This window comes from Lathyrus oleraceus, chromosome 5 (genome assembly GCF_024323335.1).
Source record: "Lathyrus oleraceus cultivar Zhongwan6 chromosome 5, CAAS_Psat_ZW6_1.0, whole genome shotgun sequence".
In the NCBI taxonomy this organism is placed as follows: domain Eukaryota; kingdom Viridiplantae; phylum Streptophyta; class Magnoliopsida; order Fabales; family Fabaceae; genus Lathyrus; species Lathyrus oleraceus.
The window spans coordinates 587,598,167-587,620,933 of NC_066583.1; the positions used below are offsets into that span (position 1 = coordinate 587,598,167).

General features: G+C 36.1%; 1 protein-coding gene across 3 annotated transcripts; it reads right to left on the reverse strand.

Moving 5' to 3' along the window:
* Window positions 1-9,173: 9,173 nt before the first annotated feature.
* Window positions 9,174-19,510, reverse strand: LOC127086727 (arogenate dehydratase/prephenate dehydratase 1, chloroplastic). 3 transcript variants are annotated; one of them, XM_051027521.1, is made up of 12 exons: window positions 19,067-19,510; window positions 17,567-17,634; window positions 17,392-17,484; window positions 17,090-17,290; window positions 16,925-17,005; window positions 16,728-16,823; window positions 16,522-16,599; window positions 16,335-16,424; window positions 16,175-16,242; window positions 16,009-16,090; window positions 15,783-15,870; window positions 9,174-9,441 (listed from the first exon to the last, which is right to left on the reverse strand). In XM_051027521.1, the coding sequence occupies exons 1-11, from the start codon at window positions 19,284-19,286 to the stop codon at window positions 15,814-15,816; spliced, it is 1,134 nt and encodes a 377-aa protein (XP_050883478.1). In that variant the 5' UTR covers window positions 19,287-19,510; the 3' UTR covers window positions 9,174-9,441; window positions 15,783-15,813. The 3 variants fall into 3 exon arrangements, with proteins under 3 accessions (XP_050883478.1, XP_050883479.1, XP_050883477.1); XM_051027522.1 differs by lacking the exon at window positions 9,174-9,441 and adding an exon at window positions 11,470-15,151; XM_051027520.1 differs by lacking the exon at window positions 9,174-9,441 and having other exon boundaries at window positions 15,617-15,870.
* Window positions 19,511-22,767: the final 3,257 nt, after the last annotated feature.

Consider the following 22,767-nt stretch of genomic DNA (forward strand, 5'->3'; position numbering starts at 1 on the left):
TAGGAGACGATGAAATGATCATCAGCGTTAGCAAATCTCCAGAATTCTTTGATGAGGTATGGGTAAACAGGGCCATAAAGCCGTTGAAAGTAGTTTTCCCAACCTTGTTGACGAAGTTCTTCAGTAAGATCTACTCCATTCCTTTTCATGTTGTTGAAGTCTACCAGTGATTCACATAAAACTTCCAGTCTCTCAAAGGGAGTTGCCAGGTTGAAATGAGGCTCACGATCAAGAACATGGGGTTCCTTGTACACTGGAGTAATGGATACGCCTGTAACTGTTGGAGTGGAAGGGTTTGTGCTTTGGGCTGTGGTGCTTGATTCCATTTGCTGAGAAAAGTTGAAAACTTGTTGTTGTTGAGCATCCATTGTTGATGAAGATGAGTTGAAGATGAAATGCTTGCAGAAATGCTTCAGAGAATAGGTTTGAGAGTGAGTGAGAGTGAAAAGTGTGTGAAGTGTGAGAGGAGTGTTTAAATACCCTAAACAAAAACACATGCAAAACGACACACAATTCAGCGTTAGCACGAAAACCAAGTTAGCACGCTTGGGGGGAAAATGATTATGGCTCATTAATGAATGTCTAATCCCAACAGTATGCATACTGCTCGAGGAGATTTCAAACGTCTGGCCTTTGAATTTCTTCTGGACAGTTGTCTAGAAGTTCCAAGGTTAGACGCTAAGTGCTCCACGTGGTTTGATGTATCTGATCTTTAGGAATACCAAAGGATTGGTTCCTGGAGATTTTTAACTCAGATATCTTCTTAACTTGGTAGAAGTATCAGAGTCAGAGACAGAAGCTCATTTGTTTATGTCAGAGTCTCATTTTACATCTTCAGAGGCACAATTTATTCAGGGCAATTTTGAATGTTCAGATTTTCTAAGATAAAAAGAAATCTATCTTCAGCTAAAGGCTTAGTAAATATATCTGCCCATTGATGATCTACAAATGAACTTCAATGTTACTATCCCTTTCTGAACATAGTCTCTGATAAAATGATGTTTTATTTCAATGTGCTTAGCTCTGGAGTGTAGAATGGGATTCTTACTTAGACAAATGGCAGCAATGTTATCACAGAAGATAGGAATGTTACTCTCGAAGATTTGCAGATCTTCTAACTGATTCTTCATCCAGAGCATCTGAGTTGTGCACAGTGATGCTGAGATATATTCTGCTTCTGCAGTAGATAGAGCGATGGTTGACTGTCTCTTGCTGGCCCAGGATATCAGATTGTTTCCTAGGAGCTGGCAATTTCCAGATGTGCTTTTACGTTCCAGTCTATCTCCTGCATAATCTGCATCACAGTAACCCGAAAGTCTATACTCTGATGTTTTCTCATACATCAGGCCCAGGTTAGGAGTTCCTTTCAGATATTTAAGAATTCTCTTAACTGCTGTTAAGTGAGTTTCTCTAGGATCTGATTGGAATCTGGCACAGAGACAGACACTAAAGAGAATATCAGGTCGAGTAGCAGTTAGATAGAGAAGAGAGCCTATCATACCTCGATAGAGCTTCTGACAAACCTTTTTGCTTACTTCTTCCTTTTCAAGAATGCATGTTGGATGCATGGGAGTTTTTACAGAGTTGCAGTCAGCCATGTCGAATTTCTTCAGAACATCTTTAATGTATTTGCTTTGATGAACGTACGTGACTTCTGAAGTTTGATTAATTTGAATTCCCAGAAAGAACTTTAGTTCTTGCATTAAGCTCATTTTAAATTCTGCCTGCATTAACTCAGAGAATTCTTGACAAACAGAGGCGTTAGCTGAACCAAAAATAATATCATCAACATATATCTGGCATATCATGAGATCATTGTTAAGGTTTTTACAGAAGAGTGTGGAGTCAACTTTTCCTCTGATAAAATTGTGTTCCAGAAGAAAATTGCTTAAACGTTCATACCAAGCTCTGGGAGCTTGTTTAAGTCCATATAAAGATTTTTTAAGTTTAAAGACATGTTCTGGAAATTTTGGATTTTCAAAACCTGGAGGTTGGTTGACATACACTTCTTCTGATATATAACCATTAAGGAATGCGCTCTTGACATCCATTTGATATAATTTGATAGAGTGGTTTATAGCAAAAGAGACAAGAAGACGAATAGATTCTAACCTTGCGACTGGAGCAAAGGTTTCATTGTAGTCAATACCTTCTTGTTGACTGTAACCTTGAGCTACCAGTCGAGCTTTGTTTCTGACGACTTCTCCTTTCTCATTCAGCTTGTTTCTGAATACCCATCTGGTTCCAATAACGTGAGTGCCTCTGGGCTTAGGAACAAGATCCCAGACATCCTTCTTTGTGAATTGATCTAATTCTTCTTGCATGGCTGAAACCCAGTCGTTATCTTGAAGTGCTTCATCACAGGACGTAGGCTCGATCAGAGACACTAGTCCCAGAGGAGTATCTTCAGAGGTCCTGAAGGTAGATCTGGTTCTGATAGGTTCGTCCTTGTTGCCCAGAATCAAATCTTCAGATACGTTGATACGACTTTTAACTTTCCTTGGGATTTCTAGGGATTTGATTTCCTCAGGGTTCTGAGTGGCAGTTGCTTCTGGAGCTTTATCAGATCCTGCAAGAGTGATTTCTAAATCTGCAAAATTTTCAACTAGCTTTGACTTTTCAGGGTCAAGCTTATCGTCAAATCTGACATGAATTGATTCTTCCACAATTTTGGTTTCTGTGTTGTATACTCTGTAGCCTTTAGAGCGTTCTGAGTATCCTAACATAATACCTTTCTGTGCTTTGGAATCAAACTTGTTCAGATGTTCTTTAGTGTTTAAAATGAAGCAAGAACATCCAAATGGATGAAAATATGAAATGTTTGGTTTCCTTCCTTTACACAGTTCATAGGGGGTCTTATCCAGAATAGGTCTTATGGAGATTCTATTCTGAATGTAACACGCTGTATTTACAGCTTCGGCCCAAAAGTGCTTTGCCATATTAGTTTCATTGATCATAGTTCTAGCCATCTCTTGGAGTGTCCTATTCTTCCTCTCTACAACTCCATTTTGTTGTGGAGTTCTAGGGCAGGAGAAATCATGGGATATTCCATTAGAGTCAAATAATTCCTCAAAGGATTTATTTTCAAATTCCCCACCATGATCACTTCTGACTCTGATAATCTTAGAGTCAAATTCTTTTTGCACTTTGGAGCAGAAACTGGTGAATACAGAGTGAGACTCACTCTTGTGCTTTAGGAATTTCACCCATGTCCAGCGACTGTAATCATCAACAATGACTAGTCCATACTTCTTTCCATTGACTGATGTTGTTTTCACAGGACCAAATAAGTCAATGTGGAGAAGTTCCAGAGGCTTAGAGGTAGAAACAACATTTTTCTTTTTGAAAGATGTTTTTGAAAATTTTCCTTTCTGACATGCCTCACATAAAGCATCTGAAGAGAACTTCAGTTTAGGTAGGCCTCTGACTAACTCGAGTTTATTTAGCTGAGAAAGTTTCCTCATGCTAATGTGGCCCAAGCGTCTATGCCACACCCATTGCTCTTCGTGAACAGACATCAGACATTTAACATTTTATTCTTTTAAATCAGAAAGATTGATTTTATAAATGTTGTTTTTCCTCTTGCCTGTGAATAGGACTGAACCATTGTTTTGATTTATGGCTTTACATGTTTTTTGATTAAAGATCACGTCATAACCGTTATCACTTAATTGACTTATGGATAACAAATTATGCATTAATCCTTCTACGTAAAGAACATCAGATATAGAGGGAAGAGTATCATTACCAATAGTTCCGGAGCCTCTGATCCTTCCTTTCTGATCTCCTCTGAAGCCTACGAATCCAGCGTCTTTAAGTTCCAGGCTTTGGAACATAGACTTTCTTCCCGTCATGTGTCGCGAGCATCCAGAGTCCAGGTACCATGACTGGTGTCTGAACTTTGCTGCATAGGATATCTGCAACATAAACAATCTTATCTTTTGGTACCCAGAGTTTCTTGGGTCCTTTCTGATTAGTTTTCCCAGAGTTTCTTATAACTTTGGGTTTTCTAGCATTTTCAAATTTTTGTTCTTGTGTGTGCGTATAGTGATATGAAAATGGAGATTTAAGTTGTTCACCAGTAGAAGTTTTATCTTCTTTAGGATCATACCCAATTCCCTTTTTGTTGTTCTGACTGACTCCATAAATCATGGATGCCATGACACTCCTACCTATCCCATTTTTCAGAAATTCTTGAAAGGCTTCTTCGTATTTATAAATTATTGTATTTGAAAGCTGTGGAGCTTGAGCTAACTCTTCTTCCAATTCTAAACATTTTCTTTTTGCTCCATCTCTTTCTAATGTTAAAGATCTGATTTTATCTTCACGTGCTAGAATTGTCATCTCAAGTTTGCCACATTCTTTAAATTTTGCTTCAAGACAACCTTTTATATTTTTAAACTTTTGTTTTAATTTCTGATATGAGCTAAGAGTTTCCGACAAGCATGATTCTAGATCAGATCGAGAGAGTTCAGAAAATACCTCTTCAGATTCTTCATCTGAGCTGCTTCTGGACGTGGTAGCCATAAATGCCACATTGGCCTGTTCATCAGAGTCAGATTCTGATGAACCAGATTCACTATCATCCCAGGTAGCCATTAGTCCTTTCTTTGTCCTGAAGGTATTTTTCTTGAAACTTTCTTTTCTGGGATTGTCTTTTTTTAGCTTGGGGCATTCATTCCTGTAGTGACCTGTTTCTTTACATTCATAACAAGTAATATCTTTGTTAGTTTTACCTTTTAAGGTTGATTCTGATCGATCCCCTCTGGGTCTTGGTCTTCTGAAGTTGTTGTTCCTCTTTTTCCAGAGTTGTTTAACTCTTCTGGTCAGGAGGGACAATTCTTCTTCATCATCAGAATCTTCTGGTTCAGAGTCATCAGCGTCTTCAGTTTCTGCTTGGAGAGCTTTGGTTCTGTCAGATTTGCGTCTTTCAGATCTGGACTTTAATGCTACAGACTTGTTCTTTTTCTGAGGCTCATCTTCCTCTAGTTCTATCTCATGGCTTCTGAGGGAACTGACAAGTTCTTCAAGACTGATATTGTTCAGATCCTTTGACAGCTTCAAGGCAGTAACCATGGGTCTCCACTTCTTTGGCAAACTTCTGACTATCTTTTTGACGTGGTTTGCGGTTGTGTATCCTTTGTCTAGAACTTTGAGACCTGCAATTAGAGTTTGGAATCTAGAGAACATTACCTCTATGGCTTCGTCATCTTCCATTTTGAAAGCTTCATATTTCTGGATAAGCGCCAGAGCCTTTGTCTCTTTGACTTGGGAGTTTCCTTCATGAGTCATCTTCAGAGAGTCAAGTATGTCTTTGGCTGTTTCTCTGTTGGTGATCTTTTCATACTCGTTGTAAGATATAGCATTGAGAAGTATGGTTCTGGCCTTGTGGTGATTTTTGAAGACACGCTTCTGATCTTCTGACATCTTACTTCTGGGAACTTCAACTCCGTTTTCTGAGACTGGAGGTGTGTATCCATCTGTGACAATGTCCCAGAGATCAGCATCATAACCCAGAAAGAAACTTTCAATTCTATCTTTCCAGTAGTCGAATTTCTCTCCATCAAAAACAGGAGGCTTAGCATTGTAACTGTCTCTTTCATTTGTGTGGGCCATAGTTTTTCTCGTTCTGGATCTCTCTACACTGTTAAGCATTTGATTAGAAAATCAATAACAGAGCCGGAGCTCTGATACCAATTGAAGGTGAGAAAAACAAGAAAGGGGGGTTTGAATTGTTTTTGGAAAATAAGCGTTTTTTCAAAATAAAGACCACACAAGGAATTTATACTGGTTCGCTTATAACACAAAGCTACTCCAGTCCACCCGGCCGAGGTGATTTCGCCTTCAACAAGGACTTAATCCACTAATCTTGAAAGATTGTTTACAACCAACGTCTAAGAGAAGGATCTCCTAGTCCTCTCAAGTATACAGACTGCGCATAGTCACTTGAGGAAATAAAACAATAGATAAAAGACTATGTAATCTAGAGTGCTTCTAGGATAAGCAAATATTACAACAATAAGAACAAAAGAGTGTTTCACGTTCTAAGCAAAAGCTTTGTGAAATGTTGAGAGAGAGAGAGAGAATGTTTCAGTGTATGCTTACGCGCCTCTCAATGTGAATTGCTGTCCTTTATATAGGAGTGAAAGGACCGTTGAAATTGATGGCAGATAATTTGTCTTGAATAGGAATTAATGCCATAACTTCTGTTGTTTCTTGCCAAAACAACTTTGTCTCCCCGAATAACTTCTTTCCAAATATAGTTCCTTTCCATTTGAATTTGAAGTTAACGTTACTCTTTCTGTATTAGGAAATTCATTATCAAAGTCTGCGTGACTCTGGGAATCTTGGAATCTTCCTGTGTTGATTCGGAGCTTCTGATGATGTCTTCAGATGACGCTGAGAGCTTCTGGAATGATATACCGTTGTTCAGAGTCAGAATCTCTAGAGTGCACTTCTTCTTTAGATGCTTCTGATATTCTGCTGTTTTGCTCAGAGTTAGAACATCTTGAGCGTGTTTCTACTTCAGATGCTTCTGATATTCTGTTGTTTTGTATCTGATATAGTTCTGTATCTGATGACGTCATCAGATCTCTTCCTTCTTTCCTTAGAACCCTGCACACTTAGAAACTTTTCGTTAGGGTGCCATTTTTGGTTTCATCCTTTGTTATCATCAAAATCATGGAATCTGTTGTAGAACAATTTTTGTTCTTACACAAAATCCTTCTTTCGAAGCTTTTTGTCATGATATTTTTTTACCTTTTCTTTATACAACAAACTCGAGTGATATGCGCAACGGCGCCATTTTGTTGAGTGTAGTTTTAAGTGTCGGGTTTTTGTTATCGTCTCCACAGGGATTGTGAGATATCGCCGCCGTTCGACAGTTGTTTCAATTCTTAACTCGTAGTAACAAGGGGGTTTTGGTTTTAGTCACAGTATCTTGCATAAAAGTGTAATAAAATGCGGTAAAAGTTTTGGTTTTTTCTATTTGAGAAATATTGTCAAAGTTAGGGTTCGACGATCACTTTGCATGTATATGTTCGATCAACAAAACTTATAAACTCCTTTAGATGACAAACTATTTCACAAAGTCCTCCCAATGTGTTTATCTCTAACACACATTGTGGGTTTTCCCATTTTGATCCATTGTTTATCTCTAACACAATCTATCAAAATGACAACTTTTTGGTTCAACCTTATAGTGAACAAAATCATTCATTACTATCTCTAGCTAACAAACAAGATTGGATGAAAACCTAGGTAAAGAGTTGGTAAACATCTCTCGGTCATAAACCAACACAAAGAGTTTTCAATAAAACAAAGTTTTCACCATATATTCATCATTAAAGAGTTTACAAATGAAGATCATCCCATTTACACACAAAGCTAATGATCATCTACATCTAACCTTGACAAAATGAAGAACTTAGCCACTCATTTTCATGGTGGCTTGCACAACAAGTCTCGGTTGAAGGTTGATCAACATCCAAGTCGAAGAATCGAGATTGGATGGGAATCCACCTTCTTTTTGTAGAATAATGTTAAGAGATGAAGAAAAATGGGTTTCTAGGTTACAAAATATCTCTAGAGCAATGCTGAAAATATCTAAAAAAAGTACAAAGTATGGAAGTGTAAAAGTATGGCTCCAAAAAGTAGCCCCTGCTACTTATAGTGCTGCTACTGAGTTGTCATGCTCGCTAGGCGAGCAGAATGGTTCGCCTAGCGAGCCCCTAAAATAGGCACCAGAGGCACCTGCGCCCTGAGAAATATCCTTTGCCAGATTTGCATGTTCGCTAGGCGAACAAAACCTTCGCTAGGCGAAGCCCACGCTTCAACCTTCGCTCCAGCGAGCTTAGGAGGTTTTGCTACTGGAATTGCTCGCTGGGAGCTCGCTAATGGCTCGCCTAGCGAGTGAGTGCTGGCTGCGCTTTTGACCAAGTCTGGGCGTGTTCGCTACCACCTTCGCTGGCTGCTCGCCTAGCGAGTTTGTTGATGTTTGCTACTGTAAAATACTGGAGATGTTCGTTGGATGCTCGTTGGGTGCTCGCCTAGCGAGCACTTCGCCACAGCACTCGCCTAGCGAGCGTGCTGATGAATGCTTTCTTCTCTTGGTCCCTTTGCCAACTTTCTTATGCCTTCATTTTCTATTATTTCATGCTTAATTCCTGCACAATAACGCACAAATCAAAGGTACCAAGATCGTTTAACATTGTATTGCGATTCATCTAAAACAAAGGCGGTTTCGAACGCTTTAGCAACAAAAAGGAGTGAAAGATGCCCACATTTGATAGCTCAAATAAGCACTTTTGGGCATCTAACAAATATTCCATTGGAGAAGTGGACTCGAGCATACGACAATAGTCAACGATGGGGCCACATGGCAACAAATCTCGTGGGATCAATTATCTATGTCTTCAAAGGCATATGAATTCTACCAATAACCACTTTAATGCGAGCAATATATTTTAGGCTAAGGGCGCTGTTTGAGATCAGACGTTCAAAATGGGATTCAATGTTACAATTGGAAAGTTGTTTAGTGATGCTTCAATGAAATTCATTAAGGAGGAAGTTGCCAAAGTTAAGACACGTGTGGTCATAGTGTTTGACCGTATTAAAGGTTGGTTCAGTGTTGTTGAGTCAATGGATCACAATGAAGGGAGATCGAATGGACACTATCGAGTGGAACTAGATAGAGGTTGGTGCGACTGCAGAAAGTTCAAAGCCTTTCGTATGCTCTGCTCCCATGTCATAGCAACATGTTTAAAGGTTCGACAAGATCCTTCCAACTTACTATCTGTTGTTTACAAAGTCATAAACCTATGAAATGTTTACAACCTTAGCTTTTCGGGGGTAGCAAAAGAAGATTATCGGTCTGCATATCAAGGGGACATACTCTGGCACAATGAAATAATGCGAAGAAAGAAAAAGGGTCACCCAAATAGCCCTCGTAGTTCATGTTGTCAGCCCGGACATAATCGTACAAACTGTTTCAGTGTTAGACCAAACACAACAACATAATTTTAAATGTAACTATTTTGCTTTATATTAAAAACAACTTTCATTTCATAAATATCATAACATTCAGTTACAATAACTTGAAAACAACAACTAAACAATAATTTAAACAACAACTAAACAACAACACAAACAACTATAATAATAAAACAACACAAACAAATACAACTAAACAACATAAATATGTGATTACAATCATCAAAACAATTTTGTGGGAACTATACATCATCCTGTGAACATCTATGTCAATTTTAACATTCACCCAGAAACGAACTTCTCCATTTTGGTTAAATGTGGTATAAAGCCTTTGAATTTTTCTGATCTTTTCATCCTCTGCAATGTCTCCATTTAACTAACTGATCAAGGTCATGTTAAGAAGTTTGAACGTCTCTATATTCCATAGTCGAATCTTCATCGGAGGTTTTACTGCCGAATAAATTAAATCATCATTTCTCTTGTGAATATAAAGACACATATATGAAGACATTTTGAAGAAAAATGGAAGGAGATGGTAAGAAGAAGTGTGAAAAATAATGGTAGGAGATATTGTATTTATAGAGGTGTAAAAAAAGCAGTAGCCACATGGAGTAACGCATGCACCAAGTGATGCATGCATGCGCCAGAGTGCAACACGACAAAGCATACACCAATTGCATTGGTTTGTGGTGCATGCAGTAGCCGCTATGCATAATGCCTTAGTGCAACTAGCAAATGCATGCGCAATTCGGCATGACAAGTGTTTTAGGCGGATAATTTTTTTTTGTTTGAAAATTTGGTTATATTGGTAATTAATTTTAAAAGTTGATTATTTATGTATTATTTTAAAAATAGTGGTTATTTTAAGAAAAATCTTTATTTTTTATCCATCAAAATTTTGTTTAAAAAATATTGGTATTCAAATATTTCATTACCAATTTTAATATTTAATTTGATTTGCCAATTAAAATTTTTTATTGTTATTAATATTTTTGATGATGTTAATAACTATAGAAACCAAATTTTAATCAAATCATAACATCATTTTTTAAAACACGCAATTAAAACAATTATTTTTATTCACTATTTTTTATAATAAAGAAATTACCATGTATTTATTATTTAATATGATTGTTTGATTCAATCATAATTTAATATATATTTTAAAACACGCAATTAATAATGGTGATACTATTTTTTTTTGCAATAAAATACAATAATTTTTAGATTTTTTTACTTAAATAATCCAGTTTAAAAAAAAATCCCAAAATAACTCATTTCAGATAATTTCTCAAACTACTCGAATTTTCAAAAAAAACTCGTCAAAGCATTAGTGACAGACCAATTGACGACTTCACTCGGATTTTAAGAAGAGACGCCAATTGGATTGACTTTTGCACCTAGTGTTGTCAATCTGATTGGCGACTATGTGTAAGGTTATAGTGCTGGCGCCAATTGGCTTGACACCTGTGTGGGTTATGTTTTTTTTATAATAATTGATATTTTATGTAAAAGTTGAAATCGAAAATATTAATATTAGTTTACGTTTACATACGAAAACCAAAAACACAGATGTCGTTAACCAGGATGACCCAACCGACCTCAGGTTCCATATCCCCTAGCTACCTTAACGCGTGGCTCTAGCCCGCGTTGTTGATTCACCACAGGTGTTTGAGGATCCAGGAACATGACCACCACCTGCAGCAGATTCCCTAAGAAGTTCAGTCAATTCCATGAAGTCGTGTGAATGCAATGAAGCGTTATCGCCATAGCTGAGTTCGTGACCCTTTTCAGAGTAGTTGGGGTGTGTTTGGGTTATTAGGGTGCCCCTGAGATGATTAAAGGGCGACATTGGTGTGAATGATTTGTTGGGGAAAAGTTGAAATGGTTATCGCGATGTTTGGTAGCCATCTAGTTGTTATGTTTTGGTTTTGTGATGTTTGGGCTTCTTGACTATAGTAGAAGGGACAGTTGGTGTTAAATGATCGCTGAGTGTTTTGGCTATGGTAGGATGATGTGTTAGGGACATATCGATGTTGAGTGTCTTGATAATAATCATCTTGGTGGTGGTGGTACAGGGTATGCCTTTGGTATTATGGTTGGGTGTTTGACATGTTAAGGTCGTAGGTTTGTCTGTTTGTTGGCTGATAATTTTGTTGGGTATGGAGTTGTGAGTAACCAGTCTGGTAATTTTGTGGGGATTAGATGTTCAACCTTTTTGTGTGTAAGTGACTTGGCGTGGGTCGTATAGGTACATATCCTCGACGAGAAACTCAAATTCAACTGATATGTACCAAGCCATATAACTATGAGTTGGTTTTTCTTTGGTTGGTATCACATCATCACTTAAAACATCGTCGTGTCGGTGTGCATGCAATCCAACCAGATGCATCTTGTTCGTTGATTTCATGTTCATCATCCAAGTTTAGATATGGACGCCAAATGAGCTTAAGAGGAAAAATATATTAGATGATAAAATGGGTGATATTAAAAATAAATTATTACGAATTAATTCGATTATTGGCAATACATTTGATGGTCTAAGGTGATCCAAGAGATTGTGATACTGAGTAATATAGTGTCTAGGAATCTGTTCAAATTCATACCACGAGCCGACCATCTGCCCCAAAAAAGTAAATATATTATTTAGAAATAATAATCGGTAAAGTAAGTAAATATAGTTAACGTTAAGAACTTACTTTTGTACGTACGGGAATGTGAACGACTTGTGGTTGACAGGCGATAGAGACGGTAGTCTGGACCAACCCCGTGCTTGGAGCAAAACAGTGCATCCAGAAAATGTAGATGTTTCTTTGTGTGCATTTTTACACAAAGAGTTGTACAGATAAGCCAAACAAGCGGACCCCCAACTATAACTTCTTATTTTATCTACATGTCTTAATAAGGATAAATACATAACATACATACTAGAACCACTACCTTCAGAAAATAAAAATAAATCAATTAAAAATATAATATAACACCTGGTTTTTATTATTCGAGCTTGTTTGATAGAATTTCATCTAATTGTAAACTGTTGTAATATACCTCAAGGCGCTAAAGCAATATACCTTGACCTCTCGAGTTATCATCTAACAAGGCAACACCCAAGAGTTCCATGCAAATTGAATTTGCGTAGTTGGTTGTTCCATTTACCGCCTTACCCTCGATAAGCAGCCCCAATAACATGTAGACGTCTTCTAACATTATGGTATATTCACCCGTTGGAAATCAGAAAGTTTGTGTCTCGGGACGCCATCTTTCACCTAAAGCTAGTATAAACTTATTATCAACCGACCAAGACATGATTTTGCTAACATGTCCAAAATCGATGAGGTCGACATAAGGTTGAATCAACTCGTCGATGGCAACAAATTCGTGGACACGGGTACGAAACCTAAAAAAAGTTTTTTCATAAAAAAATGTTAGAAAAATATAAGAAAATATGTTTTTTCATAAACACTTACATAAATCGCAATGTTAACGACAGTTCTTCTGTGCAATTCACCAATAATCAGTAGGGACATTTTTTACGCAATGAAAAATATGAATTGAAATGTTGGTTACTGATGAAAATATGAGAGATAAGTAGTGTTGCTGATGAAAAATGGATACACAACATGTGTCTATTTATAGGGACAACATGTAATAGGCATCATGCTAGAATTAAATGTGGCGTCATCTCAATTGGCAACCACATTCAAAAGTTATGTGTTAGCGCCAAACCGACTGGAGATTTCATAAGTTGTCAAGTGACAGGATTCCCATGGTCTGCATGCTTATGGCGTGGCAGGAATCTTTCATGCATGGTCTTGTCACATAAGCTTTGTAGAGTGTAGAATCTCAAGGTTGCACTCTACAAAGCCCATGTGACAAGACCATGCATGGAAGAATTCTGCCACGTCATAGCCATGCAGCCTATAGGAATCCTGTCAACCTATGAAATCGTCAGTCAATTTGGCACTAGCACATAAATTTTGAATATGGTCGCCAATTGAGATGACACCACATTTAGTTCTAGCATTTAAGTGTTCCTTATAAATAGACATAGGTTGTATATCCATTTTTCATCAGCAACACGACTTATCTCTCATATTTTCATCAATAACCAACATTTCAATTCATATTTCTCATTGCGTAAAAAATGTCTCTACTGATTATGGATGAATTGCACTAAAGAAATATCGTCAACATTGCGACTTAGGTAAGTGTTTATTAAAAAACATACTTATATTTTTCTAATGCATTTTTTTAGGAAAAAACTTATTTTCTTTTTTTAGGATGTTTCTAAGTTTCGTAGTCGTGTCCACGAATTTGTTGCCATCGACGAGTTGATTCAACCTTATATCGACCTCGCCAGTTTTCGACATGTTAGTAAAATCATGTCTTGGTCGGTTGATAATAAGTTTATACTAGCTTTATGTGAAAGATATTGTCTCGAGACACGCATTTTCTGGTTTCCAATCGGTGAATGTACCGTAACGTTAGAAGACGTGTACATGTTATTGGTGCTACCTATCGAGGGTAAGACGGTAAACGAAAAAACCAACTACAAAAATTCAATTTGCATGAAATTCTTGGGTGTTGACTTGTTAGATGATAACTCGAGCGGTCAAGGTATATTGCTTTCGCGTCTTAAGGTATATTACAACACTTTATAATTAGATAAAAATTCTATCAAACAAACTCGAATAATAAAAACTAGGTGTTACATTTTGCTTTTAATTGGTTTGTTTTTATTTCTCGAAGATAGTGATTATAGTATGCATGTTATATTTATCCTTATTAAGACATGTAGATAAAATAAGAAGTTATAGTTAAGGGTCCGCTTGTTTGGCTTATCTATATAGCTCTTTGTGTAAAAATGCACACAAAGACGCATCTATATTTTTTGGATGCGCTATTTTACTCCAAGCATGAGGTGGGTCCAGACTACCGTCCCTAGCGCTCGTCAACCACAACCCGTTCACATTCTCGTACGCACAAATGTTAGTTTTTAACATTAACTATATTTGCTTACTTTACTTATTATCTCAAAATAATATATTTACTTTTTTGTGCAGATGGCTGACTCGTGATATGAGTTACAACAGATGTACTAGACATTGTATTACCCAGTATCACAATCTCTTGGATCACCTTAGATCAACAGATGTATTACCATTAATCGAATTAATTCGTAATAACTTGTTTTTAATATCACTCAATTTATAATCTAATATATTTTTCATCTTCAGTTCATTTGGTGTCCATATCTAAACTTGGATCATGAACATTAAATCAACGAACAAGATGGAGTTGTTTGGACTGCATGCACACTGATCAACAGGTTCACCATTGTGGAGATGCATCATAGTGACCGTGTTAAATTGTTATTCGACATGCTTCGGCACATCCCAGATCCCCTGACAAGGCTTCACTAAATCTGAGTGTCGAAAATGGAACTTTAACCCTTGGCAAGGCTTCGCTAAATCTGAGTGTCAAAAATGGAAGCACCGACATGACCATGTCTTAAGTGACGTTGTGATGTCAACCGAAGAAAAACAAACTCACAATTACATGACTTGATACAGATTGGTTGTATTTGAGTTTCTCGCCGAGGATGTACGACCCATGTCAAGTCACTACACACAAGAAGGTTCAACATCTAACCCCCACAAAATTACTAGACCGGTTACTCACAACCCATTACCCAATAAAATTAATGGCCCACAAACAGACAAACGTACGGTTTCAACATGTCAAACACTCAACTACAATACCAAGAGCATACCTTGTACACCGCCAGCAAGATGATCATTATCAAGACACTAGACATTGATATGCCCCTAACACATCACCCTACCATAGCCTCCATAGCCAAAACACTTCGCGATCATTTAACACTAATTGTCCCTCATACCACCAGATTGCTACCAAACACCACGACAACCATTTCAACATTTCCCCAACGAATCATTCACACCAACGTCGTCCTTCAATCGTCCCGGTCGCACCCCAATAACCCAAACACACCCCAACTACTCTGGCATGGATCACTGACTCAACTATGGCGATAACGTTTCATTGCATACACAGGACTTCATGGAATTGACTGAACTTCTTATGGAATCTGCTGCAAGTGGTGGTGATGTTCCTAGATCCTTAAATCCTCAAACATCTATGATCAATCAACAATGTGGGTCAGGGCCACTCGTTAGGTTAGCTAGGGGATGTGAAACCGAAGATCGGTTGGATCATCCCGGTCAACGAAGTATTGTTGGTTTTCTTATGTAAACGTAACCTAATATTAGTATTACTATTTCCGAATTCGACTTTTATATAAGATATCAATTATTATAAAAAAAAACACAACACACACTAGTGGCAAACAAATTGGCGCCAACACTATAACATTGCACATAAATGTCAATTAGATTGACAGTACTAGGTGCAAAAGTCAATCTAATTGATGTCCCCTTTTAAAATTTGAGTGCAGTCACCAATTGGTCTGACACCAATGTTTTGATGAGTTTTTTTTCTTCAAAATGGGTACTTTAGAAAATTATTTGAAATGTGAGTTATTTTGAGATTTTTTTTTAAAAACTAAGTTATTTGGATAAAAAAATTAATATCTAGCCTCTACTGGTTGAGAAAACATTATACACTATTGTAATGTGTATCTTGGGCCTTGAGTTGTCCGTGTAACAATTTTTATCATACGTTACATAGTAAGCATGAAAGTTTTTCTATATGGAAGATTTTAAATACTTATTCCTCCTTTACCATGTTTGAATACGTTGAAAGCTCACCAATAAAAAGAATATAGCTATATAGCTATAGTCATATGGTTGTATCTATAGGATAGCATCCAAGCACTCTAAGAAATGTGGCAAATTCCTGTACATACAAACAATTGTTTTAGCACATAGTCATTACAAGAATCCAACTTTGCAAGATATAAAAGCTTATGAAAAAGATTTGAAGCTCATGCAGAATTTCAATCATAAAAAACATGTCAAAACTCAAAACACACACCTGCAGATGTTCTAATGCAGTTTGCGCTCGAGGCTCAGTCATTGACGCCTCAAAATCGATATAGAAAAGGTAATCAAAGTACCTAACTCGATGCGGAATAAAAAAATTGGTTATTTTAATGTTAGCATCAGCATACGAGAAACACATTATTTACGACATAACTCACTTGGCATTGCCAGTGTTGGAGTCATCAACGACTCTTAGTGGACGGTTTCTTTGAGGGCGACTTTCAATCTGATTCCATAGCAGATATTGTTAATCGTCTTTTAATCATCATCTATCGAGTTAGACTAACAAAAGAAATATTTTTCCTTAGATATATATACCTTGGATAAATTTATGTCCCTCAATGCAAATAAGGCCAACACCTTAAACAGAACCCCGGGGCCTTCATCCAGTGTAAACACGATGCTTGTCTGAAAAATAACGAATGAGAACGATATTGGTTCCAGAGAATCAGAGAATCTATAAGTGTGAATATAGACAAGGGTTAAAATGAGTTTTCATTTTCACCTTAAAAGGCTTATTGGCTTTTGGAATTATTGGATCCCTTGCAAGCACAAGATATCGACTGATGATTTCTGAATCGTCCTGGAAAAGACATCGAAAATTATCGAGAATAGTACATTCACGTCTTATTACTTACCTCTCCTATGCATTCTTCTTAACAGTCAATTGAAGATTTTGAGAAAATGAAAATGATCGGTAAGAGGTTTTACCTGGATACTTTCTGCAAGTACATTAAGCCCATAGATTTCGGCTGCTCGAAGGCTTGCAATGGCACCCGTATCATACAGAACATTTGAAGCTACAATCTAATCCCACGTGCACATTAAGGAAAACCAAAACAAAAATTATTCTCTTCTCTACTTAAACGTTAAGAGAATCTTAAAAGTCCGCATTATGGATGGATTACCTGAGCAGCACCAGCCGTATCACCAACGTTTTCTCGGCTAACACCTAAGTTATTTAGGAAAGCATCACTTAATTCAAATGCCTGCAGGAAAAAGGCTCTCAAATCTCAGAAAATCCAAAATGACTAAAAAAAAGCCAGAAATGAGAAATACGAAGACCGTGTGACCTGAGAATGACTTAAAACGCGTTTAAGGTGCTCTTTTCTGACACCAGGCAGAGCTAGAAGGGAGAGGTTAGTAGCCAACTGCACTTCACCGATAATATGAAGCCTATGACGAAGAAGTAAATCATAGTTCCGATGAATGCTTCCACCAGACGTATTTTCAATTGGAATCACAACTTTGTGAGCCAGCCACAACTCAACAGCCTGTCAGAATATTTTCATTTTTTATTTCGAAAACGAAATATAAGTAATAATACATAATTCTATGAAGTCTAGGTTAAAGAATATTGCATATCATTTCAAACCTTAAAAGCTTCTTCAAAATCACTGCATGAGATTGTTTCACAATTGGGGTAAGCTTTGAGTGCAGCGTCCTCGCTGTATGATCCTGGTATCCCCTAAATCAGTAATCGAAGCATATAATAATGAACCGAGAGCATCAAATCAAACAGTGCCGGACATCACACACAGGTATCATACCTTATACGATATTCGAACTTTGGCAAGATTATCAGACGCAGACACAATGTCAGTTATGGATAACGGCCCTACAATTAGTAACAAAAGGAGTAGTTGCAAAGTCAAATATCTGACAGTAAAACTCATCGCAAAAGACAAAACGGAAGTGAATAAGGTCAAACAGTAATGCAATAAAAAAAATCGAACCCATGACTTGCTAAATGATTACAACTAGCTGATCATAATACCATAGCTCTTTAAATGATTTTGTTAGAACATCAACTAGAAAGTAAAAAAAGAGAAAATAGAAACACAAATCGCAAATAATGGACACGGTGTTTGTTTACGCAGTTTGACCAAGTGTGTTTACTCTGCAACTATATGTAAGCTGTAGTTCCGTCCTTTTATTTGAATAAATTAGATTTTCAGTGTTACAAACAATAAACAAGAAGTTCCTTCCTTATATCAGCAAAAAGTAGAATAAAGTAAAAGTTCCCTCCTTTTGATTTTCTAATTCTCTATAGGTTTGAACATAGTATCCAAATCTTTCATTGATACTAGTACTAATTAGCAACAATGCCTATTTTCTTTAGTTTGCTCTTTGGCTGAATTATATTTACAGAGTTCTCAGTTTAAAATAGAGAAATATACTTTGACACAAAATTGACATCAAATTTTGACGTCAAATTTCAATATGTGGTTAATCATGTTCATTCGATAGTTAATCAATAAATTGAGTGTGTGTTTGGCTCTACGGTGACGAGAATCATTTCTGAGTGAATTGATTTTGGATAAAAGTGAGTTGAATGTTAAGTGATTTATGTTTGGATACATTTATCTAAAAGTGAGTTGAACAACAAACTTCAGTGTAAAAATCACATTTAGACTCAAAAAGTGTGTGTTTGGTTCTGCGGTGAAATGAATTGATTCTAGCTAAAAGTGAGTAGAAGGTAAAATGATTTATGTTGGATAAATTAATGTAAAAGTTAGTTGAACAGTAAATTTCAATTTCAATATAAAAATCATGTTTAAACTCTAGAAGAACCAAACACCTCAAAATCATTCAAAAATCAATTTTACACTTCTAGAATTGCTTTTGCCTCTCCCAAAAGCCAAACCAAACATACACTTAGGGTCTTGCTAAATATCCTATCTTCAGCTAGAATCAATAATCAATTTTGGAAGCAAAATCAATTTTACCTTTGAGAAAACAAACATGTCATTATTTGTCACCTCTATATACTCAACCATGGTCTTTGTAAATTGTCACAAAAGTGTGCAAGTTCAACTTAACCATTTGGAAACAAACTAAAAAGTCAAAAACTAAGAAAGACAATTTATCCATTCAAGAATCCAAATCAAGCCACCACAAATTGAATAAATTATATAGTCAAACACTTATTCAATGTAATAATGATCACAAACTTTTAAAAAGGTTCCTTAAACAATACCCATAAACTACTGTAATAATCTCGAAGAAAGTGAACTGTAGACAAGAAACAGAAGATGAAAGAAACCTACTTGGAAGGGAGCACAAATCCTTATGCAATCCATGGGAGACATCACCACCACTACCAGGACCCATTTGACTTTGATTGTGATCGACCACATGCATCATTACCTTGACACTTGTAACAGAAACCCCACCATGGAAAACCCATTTACTTGCTCTTTTCAGCTGATTTTGGGTACAAAGTTGAGAACTTGAAATCCCGGGTACAACAAAAGACGCCATAGCCATGGAGATTAAGGTCAATGATTCTTCTAACCTGTTGCAGTGTTTTCGGGAATACGCAAATGCATTACAAAAGCTTGATGTGTGAGAAATGGAAAGGGGTAAAACACAACAATGGAAACTTCGGTTGTTTTGGGAATCAAAGACTTTCAGAATGTGTGCTCTTTGAAACTCACAAACCCTTTATTCTGACATTAAGTTGTTTTAACCGATTTATATATAAAAATCGAACAACAATTACCATTTGACCAATCTATTCTTTTATGGATTTGTGTTCTTTAAAATTATTAATTAATTAGTGGCATGGTCAAAATAATTTCATGTAACACTAAAAGAAATTGAAAAAAAATAATAAGCGCATCATCTAAATAAAATGGGTGAGTCATATGTCACGAAAGTCTATAATAACAAAATCTTTATATTAAAAAGTTTGAATCTCAATTTTTTCTTAGGGGAAAGCATAATTTGCCCATATGAAGGGGAAAACGTGTTGTTAACCATACTAATCATGATATAACTAAAAAAACTGAACGGGTAAATTCAATTGATTATGTTGTGTGGTAAATAAAAAGTCTCGCTTAAAAAAATGAAAATTCAACAAATAGTAAATCAAGATGTGTTGTTTAACTTATTTGTGTGCTTTTTTTTATTATAGATGATTCTAAAAACTATTCTAAACCATCCATAGTCAATGACTCAATTAAGATGACGGAGTTCTTTGATGGGAGCATTCTTGTATGAATGGATATTATATGAATGGACAGACTTACATTTTTTATATGACAAGTGAGTTAGAATTATCATATTGATAGAAAAGATGAATGTTGAACAACATATATGTGAGAGAACTCATAAATTCACTGACATGAAATTTTAGATTAAGATGTAATGTTCACATGACTTTTGTAGTTGTTATTGGTTCACTATAAATAATTCATTGTATTGTAATTTTTCACGTTTTTGAGCCATATACGTTTATAACGAATAAATGACCCTAATTTTCTACAAAAGTGATGTTATATTTTCTCTCTACCTCTAAAGATCATCTTGTCTACCATCGAGGTCATCCTCTCCTGCGCCATTGAGGCTCGCCGTTTCTCTTTAAATATTATTTCTCCATCCACCGCAAGGAGCCCTTTTCCACCCATTCTAACACCAATATCATCAAGATCTCACTTGTTGCGGTTCTAGGTTTTTCTCCCATTGTCTGCACTACACTCGAACCTCCTCCTATGCCCCCACCATCATGAAGGTTAATGCACCTACAAATTTAGTTATGTTTCAAACTAATCAATATATTGATGTGAGATCTTGGAGACAAGATCACAATGACTTTTGGTAAACCATATTTTTTCCCCTCCTCCAAAGCAGATTCCCCTTCCTCCTCCACTAAAATCATCATATAAAGTTATAGTTTGGCATATGTTTGTAGCTAGAGATATTCAAAATCGTGTGTGCTAGTGTTTTCCCTATTTTTGCATGGTGAAATCAATAGATGGGATTTAAAGTAATCCCTTTTTTCTTTATTCATGTGTATTTATTTTATTGATGAATAGAACATGCATGGTTCTATGTGTTGTGTGTTGACCCAACATTGGTATCATGAGCCTCTGGTTCGAGTGAAAGACCAACTCACTTGTATCGAAAGTCCTCCCCACATAATGGTGGACAGGAGGCATGTCATGTTGAAGAGTGTCAACAACAATATAAGTGTATGTGGATGAAAGAGCTTTCGCTTGAGACGGAATCATTATGGATAGACTCACACTTGAAGGGGAATGTTGATAATAACAAGGTGAGAGTTGGAAACTTTAAGAAACAAAGTGTGGGGAAGTTCCACATTGATTAGAAAAGTGGATACTTGAGCATTTATAAGTGGGATAACACACACACCTATCACCTTAAGATTTTGGGTGAGTATGTGGTGTATATCTCAAAAGGTGTGTTGCTCATAGTGAAAAGCTCCAAGGAATGTAAAAATGTTCCCTCGCGTTGAACCCCTAAGTAAATGTCCCAATATTGTGCAGGTAATATCGTCAAAGGGTTTTGATTATGACAATTGTCAATTGATTGTGTTGATGACAACAGTCAAATGGTGTTGATGTTAACAATTGTCAAATGGTTAATGACAATCATCAAAAGATTTTAATCACAACAAGTCTTTTAAAGGATCCTAGTGATGTCATTTAAACAAGAAACATATATCTCAAGCCTCATTAGTCAAATGTATCAAATTCTAGTTGAATGTGTTGGAGAAAGTCAAGTTAAGCAAAAATGTGATCTTCAAGTCATTAATTTGTGATCTTGAAAGTGTTAAAGCTCGCTTTGTCCCGCGCTTAGAGTTTTCGTAGTTTTGATGAGTTTTATTCTAAAAGGAATAAGAGTAAGTCTTGAGGTACTAAGAAAACACACACACACACACACAGAGTTTTCAAACCTCTTCTCTTTTGATAAAACTTCTTAAAATTAATCCCAGCAAGCGCTTAATTGATTAGAAGTTTGTTTATCAATTAGGAAGGTAAAATAAATTGTATAACCAATTAAGAGGTCTTTTTAATTGATTAGATCAAATTGTAATACATCTTAATCAATTAAGTGGGGTGATAATCGATTAAGTGACATAGAATTTCAAATTTTCCTTTTTAGCTTGGTTAACCGATTAATACTTATATTTAATTAATTAACTCATTAAAATGGATCATGGATTGTTTCTTTTTTTAGCCACATTTTTTTCTATATAAATGAGGTTTCTCATTATTTCATAATACACCAATTTTCTGATTAGAAACATTCTTTTATCGCTGTTTCTCTTATTTCTTCTATAAAGTTGCCAAGAAAATGAAAAGTTTTATCTGAGAGTTATTGTACTAGTATTGTGTTGGAAGTATTTATTCAATAGAATAGTTATCTTATAATATATTTGTAATATATTTAAAAGTTGCAAGCTAAACTTGAAAAAAGCTTGGGTGGAGGCTATATAGTTAAGCCAGTGTAAACACTTAGTTTGGTTGTATAAGGTTTTTGAACTGGTCCTTTGGAAAATCTCAAGTTGTTATGAAAGGTTTTCTCGGTTGATCATGTGAAAATCTCAAGATTGTTTTAGTGGAAATCTCAAATGGAAACTCTTGGGGACTAGTGTAGGCCAGGTGGTATAGGTTGAACCAAGATGATTCTCTAGTGTGATATTTCTATCTCCCGTCTCTTTCATTTTTCAAGTATTTATTTTACTCTGCTACTTTCTTATATCTTCTAACATAAACATTTTTTAAACCAAAGTTTATGTAAACCATTTTTTAAAAAAAAATTGAATATCAAAATTCACCCCTCTTGTATTTGGAGACATTTGGTTAATAACATGTGTGTGCCAAGTTTTTCACATTCTTCATAAATATCGAGCCAGAGAAATGAGGAACGGAATTTGACTAGTGTTGATTGAACATCGAAGTTTAATTTTTTGAGGGTGCAATGATTCTCATTGATAATTATG